We start from the raw sequence: 21213 nt of genomic DNA, 5'->3' as shown, positions 1-21213 counted from the left end.
AAAATAACCGAGCAAATCATCCGAGATTAAATTAATAATAACCCATGACAAACCTTGTCGAAGGTCTTTTCAAAATCTGTATATATGGCGTCTATTTGAATTACCACATCGAGATATTTTGTCACCGTTTTGGTGAAAGACAAAAGATTAGTGAAAGAACAGTGGAACGGGCGGGACGAAACCCATGCTGCTGGTCCAACAAAAATTGCCAAAATTGCTTAAAGATATATCTATGGATAATTATTTAAAACAATTTAGCACTGCGATTGATTAATAGTTCTTTATACACAGTTTGTCACTCTTTTTATGAATGGGGGTGACTTTTGTGCATTACCATATACCAGGAAATATTGATGTCTTGAGAATTAGATCAAAAATACGTTTTATAGGAGCAGTAGTATTTTTTCAATTAAGTTAGAATTTTTTTATTTGCAAAATTCCAACAACCGAAATATATACTTTTTTGAATTTATGCTTAAATTTTTTTTACCTTAAAATGTAATATTGATAATAATGAAAGTCTTTACTAATAAGTGATACTGATTTTAAAGTATGATATATATCTCACTCTAGTTTCATTAAGAAACATGCGATTTTACCAGCACTTAAATGATGGAGTTTGACTCGGCAGCCATATGATGTGCATAGCGTGGAAAGGAGCAATATGCGCTAGACAGCTTGCATTTTATAGTTATATGTATGTATAAATGTAGTGTAAAAATAAAATAAAAAGTATTGGGTGACTGGTTATTAGCGACGATCGGAGCTTAACTGTCCATTTATTAAAAAGTTATTGGCTACCTTTACGACAAAGAAATAAACCAAATATTTACTAGCTAATGATTAATAATATTAACGACCGGTTTGTTTAGAAAAGATTATGCATATATTCTTTAAAGTAATAAACATTTTACTCGTTGCCATAAAAATAGATAACAAATATGTCTTGAATGTGACCATATACAATTTCAACAACGCTTGAAAACGACGCCTTGCACTTGAATTATCGACGCTGATAATTTGTTATATTATCTTTGCCAAAAACACAATTGATCCCGAATAAAAACTAATTTTCACTGTACTTATTTTTTCATGGGAACAAACACCTCACAGAAAAAAACCCTGATTTTAAAACTTAAATTAAGAATTAAAGTAAAACGCAAATATGTGTTGGAATGTATATCATATCATATATCAACGTCCGGCGACGACGCCTTGCATTGACGCTGCATATTATAAACAGTACTGAGTCTACAACTTCTACATATTTCTTTCCCTTTTATTCTCCAGGAGTTAAGATTTCTCTCTCGCTCTATTCGCCAGGTCGATAAGAAAATCGATTCATTGCAACAGTGCGCTTGCGATATTCTCCGTGGAAGTGCGTTCGTCCCCTGAGAGCAAGCAACAATGGAGGTTAGGATTTCTTGGAATTATGTTTACGTTAATATTTGTATTATGTTTATTGTTTAAACGTTTATTAATTAGTAATGAATTATTTTATGGCAAAAAAATATGGTCTGCATTTATGAGATTTGCTATAAAAGCTTTGGAAATTAAGGGCAACACCAGTACTGTCCGTTACCATGTCTCACATCTACCAAACAAATCTCATAATATTTTGATGTTTTCGATTCAAATCCAAATCATACCGAGGAAGTCTAAACAGTTTTATTTTAATTATTAACCATATGTATGAGTTTCTATAAAAAATAGTGTAACACAATGTCCGTTAGTTTACGCGTCTTATCATTTAAAATTGAAAGGAATATTAAATCATATAAAATTCTAATAGTGACGTTGTTTGATTTTTTACGAAATTCAACACATTACTTATACTTTTTAAACGTAAGGGCTTGGATATCGCGCCTTTTCTTACTCGCATCTCTTTTGTCCTCCAATGTTAGGGTTATCAATTCGGACGTAGTCTGAACCTTATCTCGGCCGCCGCAGTCTTTTCAGCTTCGACGTCTTTGATTCGATCTTGTGATTATAGTCACAAGTTTGATTTTTTATATTTTTTTGCGCTTTAGAATTTATTTATCTTGATTACGTGTCGATTGTAAAAAGTTTTTAATCCTTTTAATAACACTCATTTGTAATAGTTTTGCATTTGAAACTATTTTCATATGACTAGGGAATCTAATAGCGGTCTCCTAAACGATTCGCAAATCCCGAGATTAATACGTAACATTCTGAAAATTTCGTGATTGATTTTTATTCAAGCAATCGAGTTGATTACTACAAATCTTAAATGCTTAAATGTTTGTGTAGAATTTTGAACTGAATGTTACAATAAAATGCGGTAGCTAAGCGTTTCTAACATTATTGTTTTTGCATGGAAAATGAATTTCAAAATTTAATCCTGAGATTCATAGGTATCGTATTTCTTCCGAGATTCCGATATTGGATTCCCTACTTATGACTCATTCAAATTAAAAAAAAACTTTAATATATAATAAATATATGCAAATGAAAAATCTGATCATTAGAGAATTTAAGGCAAAATTTAGATTAAGCTACCAAACATTATTTTAATATATCTTTTCTTTTTATAGAATAATATAAATAATTATCAGGTAAACGTTAATTATGGTAACTATATTAACATACCTCCGCTATATATAAATGGATATTATATCGACGAATATAATAATCTGTGTACATATGGTAACTATCCGACAATTACATACATGGAAATGGTGAGTAAACTTTTTATTAATTGAATTTAATGTTAAAAATAAATAACTTTGCATATTACTTACAGCCGCCTGTTTACTATCAGATAATGCCTCAGCCTCTTCTGTATGCATATCCTACATATCCTTTGGTAAGTTAAAAATACATTTTTAATTACAAAATAAAATATTTTTGTAATTCTAAATAATTGGTGTTTTTTTTATGAAGGTTGAGGACCTCGCTTCACATGATCCGGAATGTTTATGTCGTAATTGCTGGCTCGAAATGGGGTTTGAACGCAGAGATAACCAGGTAATGATTTTTATTTTATTATATATGTTTATATGTCTGGCCGGAATAAATTTTGATTTAATTTGACTCGCCCGTGAAAAAGCTAGTAAAATATATCTCTCTCTATTTCACACTTTTTTTATTTAAATATGATAAATTCTCTACATAATTATCTCTAATTATTTTTTTAATCTTTGTTTTCAATTTTAAAAGTAAGACTTCTATTTATACTTATACTTCTGTGCGCAAAAAATGGTAATGTAAATAAAACACAAATTTTGAGCATTCGTTCGTACTTCAATAAGAACGTTTTTATTGAATTTCTGTCATTCAATTTAATGCAAATAAAAAAGGATCCAGTATCTATTTCAGAACTTTTCTAATATCAATAAAATCATTAATTAAATTTTTTTAAATGTATTCTAACCGTGATTTTCTAATATAGAATAACGATGTAATCAAGCAAAGGAAAGTTTAAAAATATCCTATTTTTAATTTTAATTTTTTAAAAAATAAACATGCTTTTTAAGAAGCTAATATTATATTCTTACAAAATCCTTGCATTTATGTGTTTATTGCATTCAGGTGGCTGAATATATCTGCTAAGTAAGCTAGTCGAAGTATTGCATATTTTTTTCAAAGACTTTAATTAAATCACAGTTTAGTTAGTAAGTTACTGTATAATTTCCTCACGCAATTTATGAACCCTGCTTAGCATGCGGTCCTTTTAGAGCCACCGTATTTTGGTGTAATATTAAAACGCACTATTAACAGCACTGATTTATTCGCAAAGTCCTCAGATAAGTTTCACTATATTTACTGCATTAGCTAATGTTGCTTTAAGCTCTCTGGCAAAGCTTTCGATGCATGTAAGTACACGATAGTGTAACATACAATGCGTTCTTGTAACTTGTAGCACTTCTGTCCTGATGTGTGAAAAAATCCAAAGAGCTTAGTATCTGATTAAAAAAATGCCTTATCGATATTTTCTGTAACCCCTCGGATGTAAAAGAAGTCGTTCGATTTTATATTTTGTAGACAGTATATTTATTTTTTAAAATCATTTGATTGAAGTGTGACATTCGCGGCTTGGAGCACTACTTATATGTGATATTTTTTGGCCAAAACTAAACTCTATGAAATAGTTTGCTATTGTTACAAACTGTGCTGGGTTATGGTGGGAATCGCCACTGGGTATATTTTGCTGTTGTTGCTTTTATGAAAAAAGTTCCATTTTAATATGTCAGAGTGGTAAAAGTTAATGACCAATGTATCAGGAAAAGCAGTTCACAATTTTCTTCAAAATCCATTGTACACTTTATATTTGAATGTTACATATTTACAAATTTAAGAAAACGTCCAATTCGCTTCTATCGTGAGGTTTATATTACATATGTACATATGTATGTATACACTACATAGTACGAGGTCTACGGTCGCTTTTGATGCCTTATCGAATGATACCCAGGTACGACACCCGCGAGACTGAAACTGTAAAACTGACACAGCATACACCTTTTCCTTTTCCCGTCTCAGTTGTAAATAGTTCGAGGCTAAAGAGATTCGGTTGGCAGTAATTTAAATAAACAACATATTTTGTAAAAAGTATATAAGACCAATCGTCATTTTATTTGGTTATTGTTAAAAAAAATAGTCCTGCCAATGTTGTTTATTTAAATGGTTAAATACAATAATAATTTTTATCATGAACTTAATTTTAATGTTCATGTGGTTTTGAAAGCTTCATTGCTTCATTTGATAAGACTTTGTGGCAAATTAGACACATTGGCAATGTATTTTTTGTAGGTGATTGAATAAATGCTCACTTAACACTATATTATCTGTAAAAAAATACTTTGCTTGATAAAAAGTGGTGAAAGATAAGGATAATAAAAGTAATTGATTATTTTTTGTTGATTTAAAAAAAAATCGAATTTTTAAATATTTTACAGTCTCTATTTATTACAATGATGTCATTATTGCGATCTCCCAGACACGATTGAAATTGAAAAACACTAAGATTCATATAGGATTGAACCCAGGTTTTTCAGGTCAATAGTCATCGACTTATATCAATCGTCTAGTTCTGGGGTTGGCTAACCCGAGGCCCGCAGGCCGCATGCGGCCCGCCTTGAACATTTTTCCGGCCCGCGAGATTCATCACACTCTTACAAAATATATTTATTTTATAATCGCCAATTTACTATAGACAATTTTTCACTCCAAAAAAATGCCCATAGTGTATCTAAATCTAATATGGAGATATTTAATTTTATATATGGTTATTATGTCCAAAGTAGCCCGAAAGTTCATTTGAGTTAGCCACCCTTGGTCTAGTTGAATTAAATTATTAAATACAATATAAAAATAACAGGTAAATATGTGCTGACATAAAGAAAAGTTAATTACTTGGCAAAATAATATTTTAAATTTCTGCCAAGACAAAGCTGGAGAAGGAAATCAATATCTGATTATAAACTCTTTACAAATAAATTATAATTTTTAGGTTAGAAATTAAAAAAACATATATATTTCTAGTAATCGGCTTTTAAAGTTTTTAAAGAAAAATGATCATATTAACATCGGGCTAATGTCACTTTGTGACAGAAAATTGTTTTGAAATAATGATTTTTTTTCAAACATTAAAAACTGTAAGATAGGCTTAATCGTGTTATAAATAACGTAGAGTAGGGTTAATATTAAAGTTGATCGCAAATAAAATAATGACGTTGTATGCGTACTGAAATTAAATTCACTCACACAATTAAAGTGGGAAAATTTTGAGGAATTAACACACCTTATAATTACACGGCAACGGCGTTTTCCACTCTGCCATGAAAATTTAATGTACATTCAAAGTTTTTAATTCAAAGCTTTCAAACGACATTTTGTGCGAAACGCGGTTGCCAACTTTGGCCGCAAAACTGGAAACACTTTTTTTGCATACACACAAAGCATTTTATTACATAAACACATTACGTTTATATACATCTAAAGCAAAATGAGAAATAAAAATCGCTTGTAAAAAGCTCGTATAAAGTTCGTAATTAATACGCTTAACAATTTTACGCTAGCGACCAAAGAACGCCAACTATTTTTTAAGCTGCAGCCGCTTAATAAACTTTCACGTTGCGTTTAAATAATTTTAATGTTTTAATATAAGTTTTTTGTGATAAAATACAATGTAGTAAAACATTCATTTATATAATGGATAAATTGGAAATCTTAAATTATAAACATCGTTAACGTATACATACATTAATTGGATGACGGTTCTTAACAAATAGATAGTATATAAATTTAATCTTAAGGATTTTTTACAGACAGATGACGATATCGATGCGCTATTTGTATTGTATATAACTTATCAGAGATATATCTCAGTAGCAGTGTACTATAAAATAGCTATGTTTCTAACCATGTGAGCTTCTTTCAATTATCTGTTTTTTTTTGTACAAACGAAAAAACTGTGGCTGAAATTGTTAACTTAGTTTGTAAATATGATATTTCGTGATTTTTTAATCTGTCTCATATTAATAAAAAAATGTATAATTTTCCTATTATTATCAGAAAATTAAAATGTAAATGTTTATTAATAAAAAAATGTTTAATTTTCTTATTAATATCAGAAAATTAAAATGTATATGTTTTGACATTTTCAAAGTCGTTTAAGTTAAACCTAAAAATCAAAACTCCGAAAATTGATGAGAGTAAAAGTTTGTGAAGTTGCTAATGAATTCTTTTTAGTCAAACGAAAATTTATATGTACCTATATTTACATAAAAATATAAATAAATGATACCAAATAATATATATTTTATGATTTTAATGATTCATCATCATATCATATTAGTAATGATTAAAAAGTTTATTAATTACGTTATTTATATATTTCAGGAATACTTTCGGCTTGAGCGTCGATTTTTTCCATACCGCCGTTATTAATTGAAAAATCATACTGGTGCCATTTGGGTAAATATTATTTATATTTATAAGATTATTATTAAAAAATATATGTAAGTAAAGAATAACTTAAGTTTTGTTAAAAATAAATATACTAATAACTATAGCTATAGTATTTTAACTTATTAATAAAACTACTATAAGAAGACTTCAATGCAAGAATCTAACATAATTTAATTTATAAATACATTTTATAATAAAATTGCACTTTTTTTTTCAACGGAAACGAGAAAACATATTTATTACTTAAAATTCCAGTCTTATTTTATTGTATGTATTTTTAAATTATTTATTGATTATGCTTAAGTTTATAAACTATAATTCATATAGCCAATAGTAATTATGCAAATAAAAAAATATTTTTTTATTTTTGTAGAATTAACGGATTTTTTTCAGTGAAAAATTAAGTTAATTTTACATAATAATTTAATTATCTCGTGCTTGTATTTGTGATCTTAATATAGTAATTAGGGTGTTAAAAAATAGAAGGACATTCTTTCATGTATGTATATCCACCTAAAATTCAAAAACTTGTTGTTGGTTTTTCTCGCTCAAATATTTTACCTCAGGAGCTGCTCTGTGAAGCATGCAGCGTCCAGATAACTTTAGATGCTTTATTTTTAAATTATTTTTTAAGACCTAACCTGATATTGATTCTATTTTATGTTATTTTTGTATCAAAAATGGCAATTACATTTAAAAAAATCATTGAACGAGGCTCTAACAAAAATTGAGTTGCAAAATGATATATCTTCTTGTGTATTATTTCCTGTAACATATCAAGCATATGCAATGAAATAAGTATTTTTAGCTACATATTTTGCCTATCTATTCGTATTCCGAATTTCAAGAAAACTAGTTGCAAAGATCTTCAGCTTTATCATAAATATTTTTTTTTACTAAATTATCATCACTGTTTTTCATATGATTTGCAAAACAATATTTCCACCAAACAATAACTGATAGCAAAACTAGCTTTTCTTCTCATGTATGTACATTTTTATTTTTGTAATTGTAAAATAGTTTATCATTACGAGCAGAGGGCCCTGGTTGGACACCTGAGGAACCCCCGTAGCGGTGAAATATCCATAAATAACTTTCGACAATCGGCCGCCATTGTTTATGAAAGTTATGAATTGTTTACGATCGCTTAAATACCTCTACAATAGCTGAGTTAAGTCATTCGTCAATTGTTTTACTATTAACCCATGACAAGCTTTCTTAAAATACGTATATATACCGACTAAATGCTATAAATATCTATACATCAGATCGCGAAGTTTTAAAACTATATAGTATGACCCTTCATCATAAACTCGTAAACGCGTGACAACTTTACATCCACATGTGTATTTTATCACATAATTATGACCAATAACCAATTCCCCGACCGGCTTACTTCAAGCGGTGCTAAGTGTGTGAATATCAAACTGGCGGCTTAACAGAAATATTATATAAACAAAATCTCGTCACAGCTTTGCGGTGACTCAGATCGTAAAACAAGATCGTTTTGATAATTATCCGTAGATGGAAATAAAATTGCTAACCAAATAACGAAATACACTCACATCACGTTTTTAATTGAGTAAAATTCATTAATCAATTGTCTTACTGGGTAGCTACGAGCTGCAGGATATTATATTTGGGATGAGAACAGCCACATACATTCAGATGCGCATGCACAAAGTTTTAGTACCAGTATTTAGCCTTGAAATCGCGATGTTTTGATTCGACACACACTAACTACAAAATCTTAAGTAAATGATGTCTGCTTATAACATCTCTTTCGTACATGTATGTGTATAAACATGTCATGTACAAATCAATGATCGCATTAAGATAATATTTTACTAAAACCAGTACGGTTTACTTCGTCGAATTGGTCACTCGTCTTACGACGTGCTACACCGTTAAAGATGGATAAGGTAATTAAAATATGCTAACTCTTATTACACTAATTATTTTGTGATATATAATATAACCAACATCATAACATCACCATATAATGTCTCGAAAAAGTATTTTTAGCAACAGTTATGTCATTGTATTTACTTTTTGTGCAAAGTAATATTTACTTTGGTGACTACGTTAGTAACAGTTTTGATTTGTTAACTCGTTATGCTTTTTAAAGAGCTTTTCATTGTCATAATTGTAGCATTTACATATTGCATCTAATCGTGCATTATTTTTGGGTGCGTGTTAAAAATATTTTTTTAATATGAACCCAATTTAACGAATTATTCATAGATATATTAAACTTTGAAGGCAATAAAAATGGACTAAAAAAATTTCACTCTTCAGTTAAATCATTAATTCCTGTTACAGTCCACATAACCTTTATGTTTAACAGTTATCCATATAACATTATATGCTATATTATAGTTCACTTGTATTTTATAAAGCATACGCATTATTACAAAAACATTTAAAATACTTACAGCTTGTGTGTAATTTTTTAAGGTTAATATGACGATTCATTTAACGTATGAATTTATCAAAGGCACTATCTTAGAACGAGTTGCTAGAAATATATATTATTATAATAAATTATTGATTAATAAATATATTTATAATTTTTTTTTATATTTTAGAATAGAGGCCTTTACGATCCGTTACATAATAGCAATTTTGTCGGAAACGAAGTTTCGCGTATGCTTTACCAAATGGACACACGACAACGAGTACTAGCACAGCAACTAATTTACACAACCATATTTCACGGCAGAGCTGGCATGCTCAACGATCGATCTGAAGTTATGATCAACTATATACCAGCATGGATGGAGAAGGAAAAAGAGAGGAGCAAAAGAAGGAAGAACAACATTAAGAAATCTGGTCAAAAGAGCATTGCTGATGATCCTGTGCAAAAATTATATAACGATATATCAGTAAACGCACCATACTATGAAAACTACCAGCCGCTGGAATTCTTTCCTTCTACTACTAACAATCTTCAATTTAACTATCCTAATAAAACAAAAAAGTAAAATACCATTTAAAACAAAATTTTGGTTACTATTTAAATCGCTAAACGTCAGTAAAATTTATTCAGTAAGAAAATCAATAATGTTTATTATGTGTTGTTCGTAATTCTTTTAATTACCATACTTCAAATGTTTTGTATTACAAATTATTTTTTAATCAGAACTGTGCTCAGTATTGTGTTGAGAATAACTTAGATTTAGATTCGTTTATTTAAATAAAATATTTTTCGATAAAGGATAAATTTTTAACTTTGGGACCATAAGTAATATAAATAAAGTATATTTTATACCTTTAAATATTATTAAAATAAATCGCAAATAAGGCAACTATTTTAAAAATATTTTATATTATTCACGTAGTATGTATAATATATCACAAAAATATAAATCTAATTTTATATTATATATTAGTTATATTAAGAAAAAACTTGTCCAAATTTATATTTTTGATAAAACTGTAATTTGTAATTAACTATAACTTTTGTAACTTTTGATACTCAACGTACAACATATATATTTCGAAATTTTTAAATGTCAGCAAATTAAGATGTAAAATAAATAAAAAATTATATATTTTTTATTTCATATGTAACGTTTTTCGTGTTGTATATTGCACAACATTAGGATATAAATATATTTCCTTATTGTAACTGTGAATAGTTATTATAGAATTAATTATTATAGAAAAAGATTCGTTGCAATGAATCATTTTTAGTTTAGGTTGCTTTTTACAAATTTTGTGTTTTTTTTTCTTTTTAAACGTAACATTTTTTTTATAAACTACTTATATACTTATAAAATATTAACCTAAATACAATGAATATTTTTTTAACTGTTAAAGAATTGCTAATTATTATTTCAGTATTAAATTGTAATGAAATGTTTATTGGTTTATTAATAACTTTTATATATATTTTTTTTTAATTTTATATATATTATATATTTGCTTGAGATTAATTCACAGAATAGTGTTAAATAAACTATTCAAATATTAGCACAAATAAAATCAAAATTTAACAAAGCCTAAAATTAAAATATTATTATTGAACTTTTTAAGATATAAAAATATTCTTTAGTTTATATATTCTTATTAATCATATTAATTAAATTTCTTTGCTTTACAAGAATGTAATCATTATAGTATAAATAAAGATTAAGACTTAACTCAAAACATGTTAATTTATTTAATCAATATCATTTCATTTTTAGTTTATCCCATCCTATAATCCGTTATCAATGCACGTTTATTGTAATATAAAATATGTGGTGTAAAAAGATGTAACCATACATAGATAACTATAGATATAGGTCATACTAATATTAAAAAAAAATACTTACTATTAAAATTTAATTCTTAATGCACGAGAGTGTTTTTATATTCCATTAGAAAAACCCTTTTATTATACCTAACTATTCTTAAATTTTCTCTATTTCTAATATTACATTTATGTACATCTTCATTTCTTATTAAATACTAATTAAAATACTCTGGTAAAATATTATTTTCTAACTTGTATATACATACTAAAACATTCATTTTCAATATTACTTGGACATTTAACCATTCTAATCAATTAATAATACTTCTACAAATAGTAAATATATTTTTATTTAAGACTACTCTCATTTCCCTATTTTGTAATTTTTGCAACATTTGTTTATATAATTTATTAAACATATCTTAAATTGTCGCACAATGAGTAAAAAGAGGCAAGAAAACTGCTCCAATGATTTTGTTTGTATCCTTTGCCAACAACCAATCATTTATCACTACTTGTAATGCAGTATCAGTGGAATCTTTGTATCTAAATCCAGATTGTTGTTCACATATTGAAAAACAATAAAATCCTTTAATTGTTTAATTACTACTTCTTCCATTACTTTTTTTATAAAAGGCAACATGTTGATTGATCTTATTTCCTCAACCTATTTACTATTTTTTATTTAATAGGTACAATAGTAGCAATATAAAATATTCAGGTATTTCTCATTCGAGGAGTGTTTCATTTATTAAATAATTTAACGTAGTTCCTATTATTTCCCATTTTTTTTTAATTCAAATTACATCTGATTTATTTTTTTAATTTATATATAATATTAAAATTTAATAAATTTTACATTCAATGCTTCATTATTATATTGTACTAAAATACTAAGCTTAGGTATTGAATTCACAATTTCTACTATACTCTTAATGTAATATGTATAAGGTTAATTCCATTACCATTTCTTTATACACTTAAATATAAAATAACTATCATATTCATATAATATGTTATGTTGCAATAAGTACAATGTTTTTTTTTAAATATTAATAGGCTATAGATCACTTAATTTTTAAGTATATATCATGGCTCCTATTTAAGGGGGCTCTGGTCCGGGACCATGACCGATTTTATAACTCTTTCAGTTCTAAACACAATTAACCTTGAAAAATATTTCGGTTTTTAGGAAGGTTTGTTAATGAAAGTGTTTTAGCACAAATTATTATTATTTCTAGCAGTAAAAATAAAAACTTACCACTTCCATATTTTTTTATCGAATATAAAGGCAAAAGTATTTGTTATGCATGTATGACTGTGGGAAAAACGTAATGTCGAACAGCATTATACATCGATTCATTCAAAAACAACTGAAAAAGATTTCTCTTTAAATACGACAACAAAGAAGGAGAAGGTAAGACGATTTAAAAATAAGTTAAGTTGGCAACAATTGCATTCGAGCTTTCAATATCATTGCTAAAAATAAAAAAAAAAACGTATTAAGACGGTTAAATAATAAAATAAGTTTTCCTACAAGTAGTAGATACATTATTTGCTAATTTCAAAATCAAATCACTGGATAAGTTTTAAAAGTAGCTCACACGCTGATTAGAGTTAAAGATCACTGGTTTAATTATTAGTATCGACGTAAGAACATAGATGACGTGCCTTTCCGCTCAAAATTGTATGACTGCAATAGATTACCATGGAAATATATTACTTAATCTTATTTTGAATTGTTTTATTAAAATTGTTTTTAAAATAAAAAAAAACAGCATTTTTATTTTTCACAAAATTTTGATAAAAAATGGTTATGAACTTTACTTAAAATTATATTTTAATATTTTTATTATTAATAATAATATTTTTACATTTTTTTTTTATTACAATAAGATTAGTTTTTTTTATCAGGGCTATGGAGTCGTTAAAAAAAAACACGACTCCGACTCCGACTCCGATTCCGATATTTACCAACAACACGACTCCACTCCGACTCCGACTCCGACTTCAACTCCGACTCAAAAAAGTTTAATTTTATCAGGTATTTTTGGTGTTTTTCTACACGTTTAATATTCATACGCTATACACATTCATTATTACGCAATTAAAAATTCATAAATTTCATAATTTAAAAAAATGCTTGGAGTCGCTCATTTTTCACGACTCCGACTCCGACTCCAACTCCGGCCAAAACACCACGACTCCACGACTCCAACTCCGACTCCGACTCCGACTCCACAGCCCTGTTTTTTATACATATTATTTTATTTTATTATATTAAAAAAATCTTTCTATGTATAGGTGGACTTAAATTATTTTTTGATTTAATTACATATTTTCTTAACATTTAAAAATAATATGTACATATATAATATAATACTCAACATAGAGATCCATGACCAAACCATATCTTTACTATCAATAACCTCATCTTTACAGCATAACAAACCATATCTTTACAGCATAACGGCATAAAATAAATGTTTTTTTTGTATTTTCTATTTAAAAATACCAAAAAAGTTTTTTGATATGAACGATATAAACTAGATTTTTTGGGTCAGCTTTTGTTTATTATTTGATTGCACTTTAACATACATAGATATTGTACAGCGCAATTTTAGTAATATCTAAGACAACTTACTTTGATGCAATCTATCAAAATTATAAAGAAAATATGTAGAAATTTTACATGGTTTTGCCATAATGATACAATAACTTGAATTAAATTAAAATTACACGATGATTTCAACTGTATCTTTTTTTTAAATATAGGTAAATATCTTTTAAACACTGCTTTATCAAAATTTAATTACAATTTTAAAACTGGCTATGACTAATAAGATAAATTATGTACACATATTTTTTGCGCTTTGAATTATAATAATGGTTTTTTAATTACAAAATGTAACTTTTAATACTAGAAAAACGACAAAACATTGTTCTATAAAATATTTTTCCTTTAATTATAAATTTATGATAATTTTATTACTACGTGCATAACCCATGATTTCGTTTTTACGATATATTGTGCATTATGGCGTTATGTAATTTACAGTTCATTGGATAATTTAAGACTTCATTTCTTGTGATAAAATAACGTCGTGCACTAAAAATACTTTCTTCTTCCTAGAAATTCTAGGCATATTATGCTAAGCAAATATTATTACGCCAGAGCTAAGCGTGAATTTTTAGTGACTAAATCAATTTATGATTTACCCATTAAATTACTTTTATGTGTGTTTTCAGTTATTACAATTTCTTTAAGCTGCTCAAAACATAAAATTATAAAATGATATTTTAATTAATAAATATTAACACTATAAACATGCTTGTTATAATTTTACTTAAAACTTTAAATCATATAACAAAGAAAATATATTAACAATTACTTTTGCACCGCAGTAAAAACATTTACTGAAAGTTGTCAGTTAGATTATAAATTAAATATTAAAGCTAGATAATAAATAAAGAAACAAGTACTATTCTTGAATAGATAATCAAAACATAACCGTGTAATAAAAAAGCAAGAAGAAACGGCAATTGGCATAAATAATTCCTAGCCTTTTCTTCTTATATGATTTATTACATTAGATGGCTGAAAAGGTAGACATTGTTACTTTTTATTTCATTTATTACCGTAATGCACCGTTTTTAAGATGAATTAATTTTATTTCGACAATAGTAATAGCAAACAGCCAGTTTACTAATGACGGAATGATAACGATGTAAAATTTTGCCCTAAAGTACCTTACATCCTATCTCTCTCACACTCTCTCTCTCTCTCTCTCCTTCTCTTTCTTTCACAAGCTAAATGTAAACGCAAATAATAAGTCTTATATAATATTGTCTCTTATTATATTTTTCGTCATTGATTGAGTGATACACTGGATATCTATAATCTATATTTTTGGTTTGCAGTACTTTTTTTTCATAAAATCGCACAAGTGTATATTTTTACATAAAAAATATAATTTTATAAAAACACACAAATTTATTTATTCACTACCACAATAATATATAGTTATAAAAAAGGCAAATTCTACTGAAATCACGATATGTACTGATATACATATTTATTTTGATGAACCTTCTTTTAATTTGATATTGAAATTGTTATATGACTAATACGCCAATTGGTGTAAGAAAAAACTGTAAAATATAACAAAAAAAATACAAATCATTTGCCTATAACCATAAAAATTTAAGCATCTGCACCAAAAACTATGATTATTAAATATTTACAGTTCGCAGGTTTGAACCGTATTTACGTGTTCGCACACGTAGTAGGCTTTATGACAAATTTATTATACGTTTTTTTGTTGAAAGGATTTGCATATAGACGATTAATGACGATCATTCGAACATACATTGTATACTATATCGCCGAGCGCAATGTTAAACATTTTCGTTTTAAATCGTCATTACGTCCGCTTATTAATTGAATTGATTAATTAACAATAGATCGGAGGCCGGAAAATGGCTGAGCGCGATTGTGAAAAACTTCGTTCGCCGGAAATCGTGCAAAAAACGATATTCCGGACACCAATAAATTATAGGTTTTAAATGAAAAATTTACTAGAGCGCGGGCATTGCAGAGAGCGCATTGTTTCAATTACTTTAATGACAAAAAATATTATTAAATATAATAAAATTCAGTAAAATTATTAAGAACTTAAAAGATACGAAATGTTCAAGTCAAGTTTAAGAATACTTTTAAATGTGTCGTTAAATCGTTAAAAACATTTTTATACGGTAATTTATAAAAGTTTTAATACATCGAAATATAAAAATCTTAATACATGATTTTAATATATGTAACTAATATTAATGTGAATAAAGATTGGACTATAAAGAAAAACTATTGTACTTATTAAAATAAAATAAAAAAAATACTATTATCTGAACATATTACACAATTGTTAATAGAAATATACCGTAATTAACTAATTTAAAAAAATAAATTGTATAAAAAATAGTTTCATTATCTCAATTCACCTTTTGTTGTTCCACCTGCATTATTATTATACTAAATAAAAATCATTTAATTAGATTTATGTTTAGTATAATATTTAAAGGAATTTTCCTTACATGCAATATTTTGCTTAAGGCTCCGCTGAAAATGAGCACTTTGCAATTTTGTTGATTTATTTCTGCTTATTTAACTAGTTAAATTTACATGCATAGTAGCGGCGTACTATAAAAATAATATCCAATAAATAATTCAAAGCGTCTTGTTAAAACTTTCTCAACACTATACATATTTCACCATAATGCCCTGATAAGTATTTTATTTATAAAGATGGGATAGTTGGTACACAAGAAATGTCTACAATTCAGACAGAGTTTAAATTAAAATATCTTAAGTTTAAACTTCAAAATTTATAAATGTGCACGACCGTGCTTAATTAAAGCTGCGGGTTTGTTATAAACTTATTAGTTATTTTATTTATACTTTGAACTAGGATAATATATATTAAATATAAGACAAATTGTAATGAACATCGGTTTTGATATTTGATTATACAAGTGTTGATAAAACGTATTAAAACATTTCATGGGAGGCAGCTAGCAATAGGACAGCTGTCCTAAGACTATTGCTCCTTTATCAGTGGCTTGGAACTGAGCGTTCCTTCTTCTGCCTAGAATCCTTATTCAGGATTTGGGATAGCCCTTCGGCTTCTTTCAATATTTTATTTGTCTTATAGCTTGTTTTAAGTTTTGGCTTTCCTCTCTCCATGTTGGACAGTCAAAGATCACGTGGGCAGCGTCATAGGATTCGCCTCCGTTGCAGTAGTTGCACTCGGAGTTGCTTTCTTACCTATTTTGTGTAGGTAAAAACCGAAGATACCGTGTATGGTAAGTACTTGGATGAGGTGGTAGTTCAGCTCGCTTTTTTTTTTTTGGCCCTAATCCTTCAGGTGCGTGATGAGTCTGAGCGTCCACCGATTTTGCCATTTGCTCGCAGTCAGCACTCTGGCTTCTTCTTTACTTCACCCTTTGTATAATACATCGCCTGCCTTTCGTATGCGAGCAGGGCAATGAGCGGAGTTCCAGATACAGCTCATTTGAGTCCAGGTTCAATTATCCAGGGCTGCAAAGCTTACTAGCCCTGAATATTTAAGCTTCCATATTATAGATGTACTCATTTCTTTGAACAGCGAAATACGTATACGCCTTTAAAAAACGGCATTGATCAAGATCGTATTGTATTGCAACGAAAATCTTGTGACGTGAAATGCAAATATTACTGATGTAAAATTGCTTTTATCTATTACAACTTCTATACAAGATAGTTTTAAATTAATAAAATTAAAATAATTAATAGGATTATCTGTAATTTTGCAAAAGCGTTGTAGAAAAGCGCTATCACAAAATTGGAGAGGGTTAAACGTAACTCGTGTGTATCAATTCAGAGATATATACACAGCCATATTGAACTACACGACGAGAATCGACGAAATCCTGGCAAATTGGATAAGGACATTTATCCGGCGATCGCAGCCGGGAATTTTCTTTTCGGCGCGAAGCGAACGAGAATTTATAGGTGAACAACGATACAATAATCGAAAAAGAAATACCGTCGTCAACGAAATGCAAGGAAGAGCTGATCTAAGTTTAAAGGATTTTTTTTATTTTAGGTGTCGATTTTTTATTATTAAGTTTATGAACAAGAGAAAAAGTTTGTGAAAACAATTATTGTTGAATACACTTTGGTCTTTAAATGATTTATCTAATACGTTTGCAGATATGAAATATACTGCTACGAAATAATAGACAACTTAATAAAAAAAACTATTATTAATAATTATGTAAATATATTATGTGGCATCTATAAAGAATATTTAGAAAGTAAAGATGCACAAATTTGTTTCAAAGGTATTTACCATAAAAAGCAATGCATTTGGTGAACCTAAGAACAGGTATCCTGGTAGCATATGCAACACTTTTGATATCGTTCATATAGTTGATAGATAATTATACTTAAAAAAAATATTTTCACTCGTTTTAAAATCATAAAGCAGTGCTTATAACAGTTTTGTATATTACAAATTGATAAAAATGATTTTTAATTTATATTTTACTCTAGATTATGCTTGAAATTAATTTTTATATTTAATTTTAATTATTTTTATGATAATGGGATTCTGTTGTGACATATAAAGCATATAAAAGAAAAGTAAAAAAAACCTAGATCATTTACCGGGACTGAAATAAAAAAATCTTTCTGTTTATTATTATCACCTAAAATAAGCTTGAAAAAAGATATCTTTAAAGAGTGGGATTTTTTAAAAGCAACAGGTTGACACAAAAGCAGTATTGTTAACCGCTTAGGTACCGCACATGTGTGAGATTTTTGATTTTCAAAAATGGAATTATGTATTATGAAACAATATTTATATCGTAAATTTTATTATTAATATATTATGAAATTCTACAATGAAGTAAATGTTCTCGAAAATATTTTAAATTTCATGGTGAATTATTTATATTTACCTAAAAAATGGGAGAAGAAAATTATATCAGTTTTTTGAACAACTTTTGAAAAATATTTAGGCATGAAGTGGTTATTAAAATATGCACCTCCTCATCCCAATGAAATAATACAGCAAGTGTTGCAAAAATATATCTAAAACTCAATAAACGAAAATTTTGGTAATTGGAGATGAAAAATAAACTATATCACTTAAGAGGATTAAGATAAAATAATATTTATGTCAATAATTATAATCAGAAAAGAGCATGGATGAATTGATAAATCTTTAATGGTTAGGTTAAAGTTTTTAAAAAGTGAAGTGCTACCACAGAAAACAATTTTGTGTAATATATAATGCTCCTTCTCTTTCTAATGAAGGTATATTGAAAACGAACGACGGTATTATGGTTGCAAAAGTTTACCATCTAATATTACAAGTTAAATTAAATTCATGCGCGAAGGTGTTATATCATAAAGTGTATATATGTACATATATGTATTATATTCTAAATATACTGAGGCAATTAATATATCTGAAACATAAAAATTAATGAAAAAAATGAAATGCTTTAAAAATGTATTAAATGTCGTTTCTATTGTCATTTATAAAGAAAAGGAAGTGAGTGATAGCAAGACGGCACTGACTTTTGTCGAAAGTTTACTTAATAAATTCGACTAAAGGAGATTCATATATAACGATATAATAGTTCTTAGAAAAATACTATTATCATGATTCACTTTATATGTTGATTAAATGTTTGCTAGAATAATAGAGTCCCGATTAAATTCTAATTTTAACGTCGCTCTGACGTTTACGACCATTTTAAATCTCCAAAACCAGTTTTTACATGTAGGTTAGTATATATCATATATTTGTCCATACTCTCGCTTCTTCAAAGCCAACCAGTTTCCCCCACTTTAACCCATACTCAGTCTTGTATAATACAATGACCCCACCACTTCTTGTATCTTGTCCGACCACATAATGAGACAATATACATGACTCGCGTCTGGCGGGCAAATGGACAGTGATACCGCCCACTTATTAACTGTAATCCATCTTTAAAAAAGTTCACCGCCTCTATTTCTGCAAATGAATTGTGGTTATATACACACCAACACAAAACGCGGTAGGGATATTCAAGCCTATTGTATTAAAATATACATTTTACAAAATATTTTTCCTTTATTTATGCTATCACGTTTTCATTATTTATTCGTTTCGTTACAAATTGCATAAAGGCTAACAAAATACGCCCGCGGTCAAACCATACCCTAGTTTGTCAGTGTAATACAATTTTTTTATATAACGATGTAGTCTAGAGTAGTAGTACACGAGCGTGACTCCGATGGCACCACCATGGTTTTAAGCACGCACAAAAAATGTGCCAATGATTCCAATATATTTTTATATCATATATTACAATGTACCCTAAATTAACCAGAGACAGATAATCCGGTTTGCGGGTTTGCATCTGTAACTCATAAACTGAAACTTTTGTTGAAGGAAAAAAAATTAACAAATTTTCCTGTTGGATATTTAATCTAAAATTGAGCATGGATAGATCGAAAACTAATAAAAAAAAGGTTGTTTTAGTGTCACTTGCTGCTGTGCTAGAAAAAATGCGAGATGTTTTGCTATTTATTGTTTTTATTACATCAAAAAATTTGTGAGCAACTCTGTTAGCAAAAGAATTAGTCTGAAACTGCAACTTCGCTTATAATTTCACAGGCTCTTTGTAACTGCATTAATACGTTCAAATGCGAATATCAATGTAGTTTAGGAAAATTAAAACATATTTAAAATGATTTAATAAGATTTAATATAGGAGAAGAAGGACTATTCATCGTTTAGCAAAACATTATATATATTTCTTGTGTACATATATTTGTTTTGGTATACGGAAAGTTCACAGAGTACAATTAACCGAGCGGAAAGTTCACCGATTGGTTAATTCGTCGAATGGAAAATTCACCGACCCCGTAATTTGTCGAACGGAAAGTTCACCGATTCTACAATTGATCGCTGATAATTTATTTATTAAAAAAATAATAAATGTCAAAAATATTTAAATTACGTTATTTTATATATTAATTAAATATGTATTTTATTATTAAGTAATTTGTTTATATTTATTATATTCACATATATATATTTAGTTGTTTATTTATTTTAATATATGTATCTTTGCAAATTATTTTTCTTTACGACATCTTTAAGCGTTTGCTTCGTTTTTCTTATTTATAAATTTGGGAAAATTATTAATTTAATCACGTATAAATAAAAATGAATTATTTCCATTTTTATTTTTAATAACTTTTATTTAATGTAATATGTTATATTGAAAATTAATGCAATATATTTCATTTTTATACAGGAAATATTTTTTTAACTCGACGCGCTTGAAAATATGCACAGAATATATATTAATTTAATTTTAGTAATCAACGAATTTAATAATTCATAATCATTGTAATAACGAAAAATAAGATGGTTATATAGTAATATATATTTTAAAAATATGTTTTAAAGATTTAATTTAATTTGTTAATGTTTCTTGGT

General features: G+C 27.7%; 1 protein-coding gene across 1 annotated transcript; it reads left to right on the top strand.

Moving 5' to 3' along the window:
* The first annotated feature begins 1365 nt into the window (after positions 1 to 1365).
* On the top strand, positions 1366 to 10329 carry LOC148234258 (uncharacterized). The gene is made up of 6 exons (XM_088188142.1): positions 1366 to 1413; positions 2556 to 2699; positions 2765 to 2827; positions 2905 to 2988; positions 6865 to 6939; positions 9522 to 10329. Exons 1-5 carry the CDS (start codon positions 1408 to 1410, stop codon positions 6910 to 6912), a joined length of 345 nt encoding a protein of 114 aa, XP_088044268.1. The 5' UTR covers positions 1366 to 1407; the 3' UTR covers positions 6913 to 6939; positions 9522 to 10329.
* Positions 10330 to 21213: the final 10884 nt, after the last annotated feature.

The sequence above is a fragment of the Plectrocnemia conspersa genome, unplaced genomic scaffold, assembly GCF_051122295.1.
Source record: "Plectrocnemia conspersa isolate PC_06_02 unplaced genomic scaffold, ASM5112229v1 ptg000006l, whole genome shotgun sequence".
Classification (NCBI taxonomy): domain Eukaryota; kingdom Metazoa; phylum Arthropoda; class Insecta; order Trichoptera; family Polycentropodidae; genus Plectrocnemia; species Plectrocnemia conspersa.
This window is presented reverse-complemented; position numbering and strand designations above follow the sequence as displayed.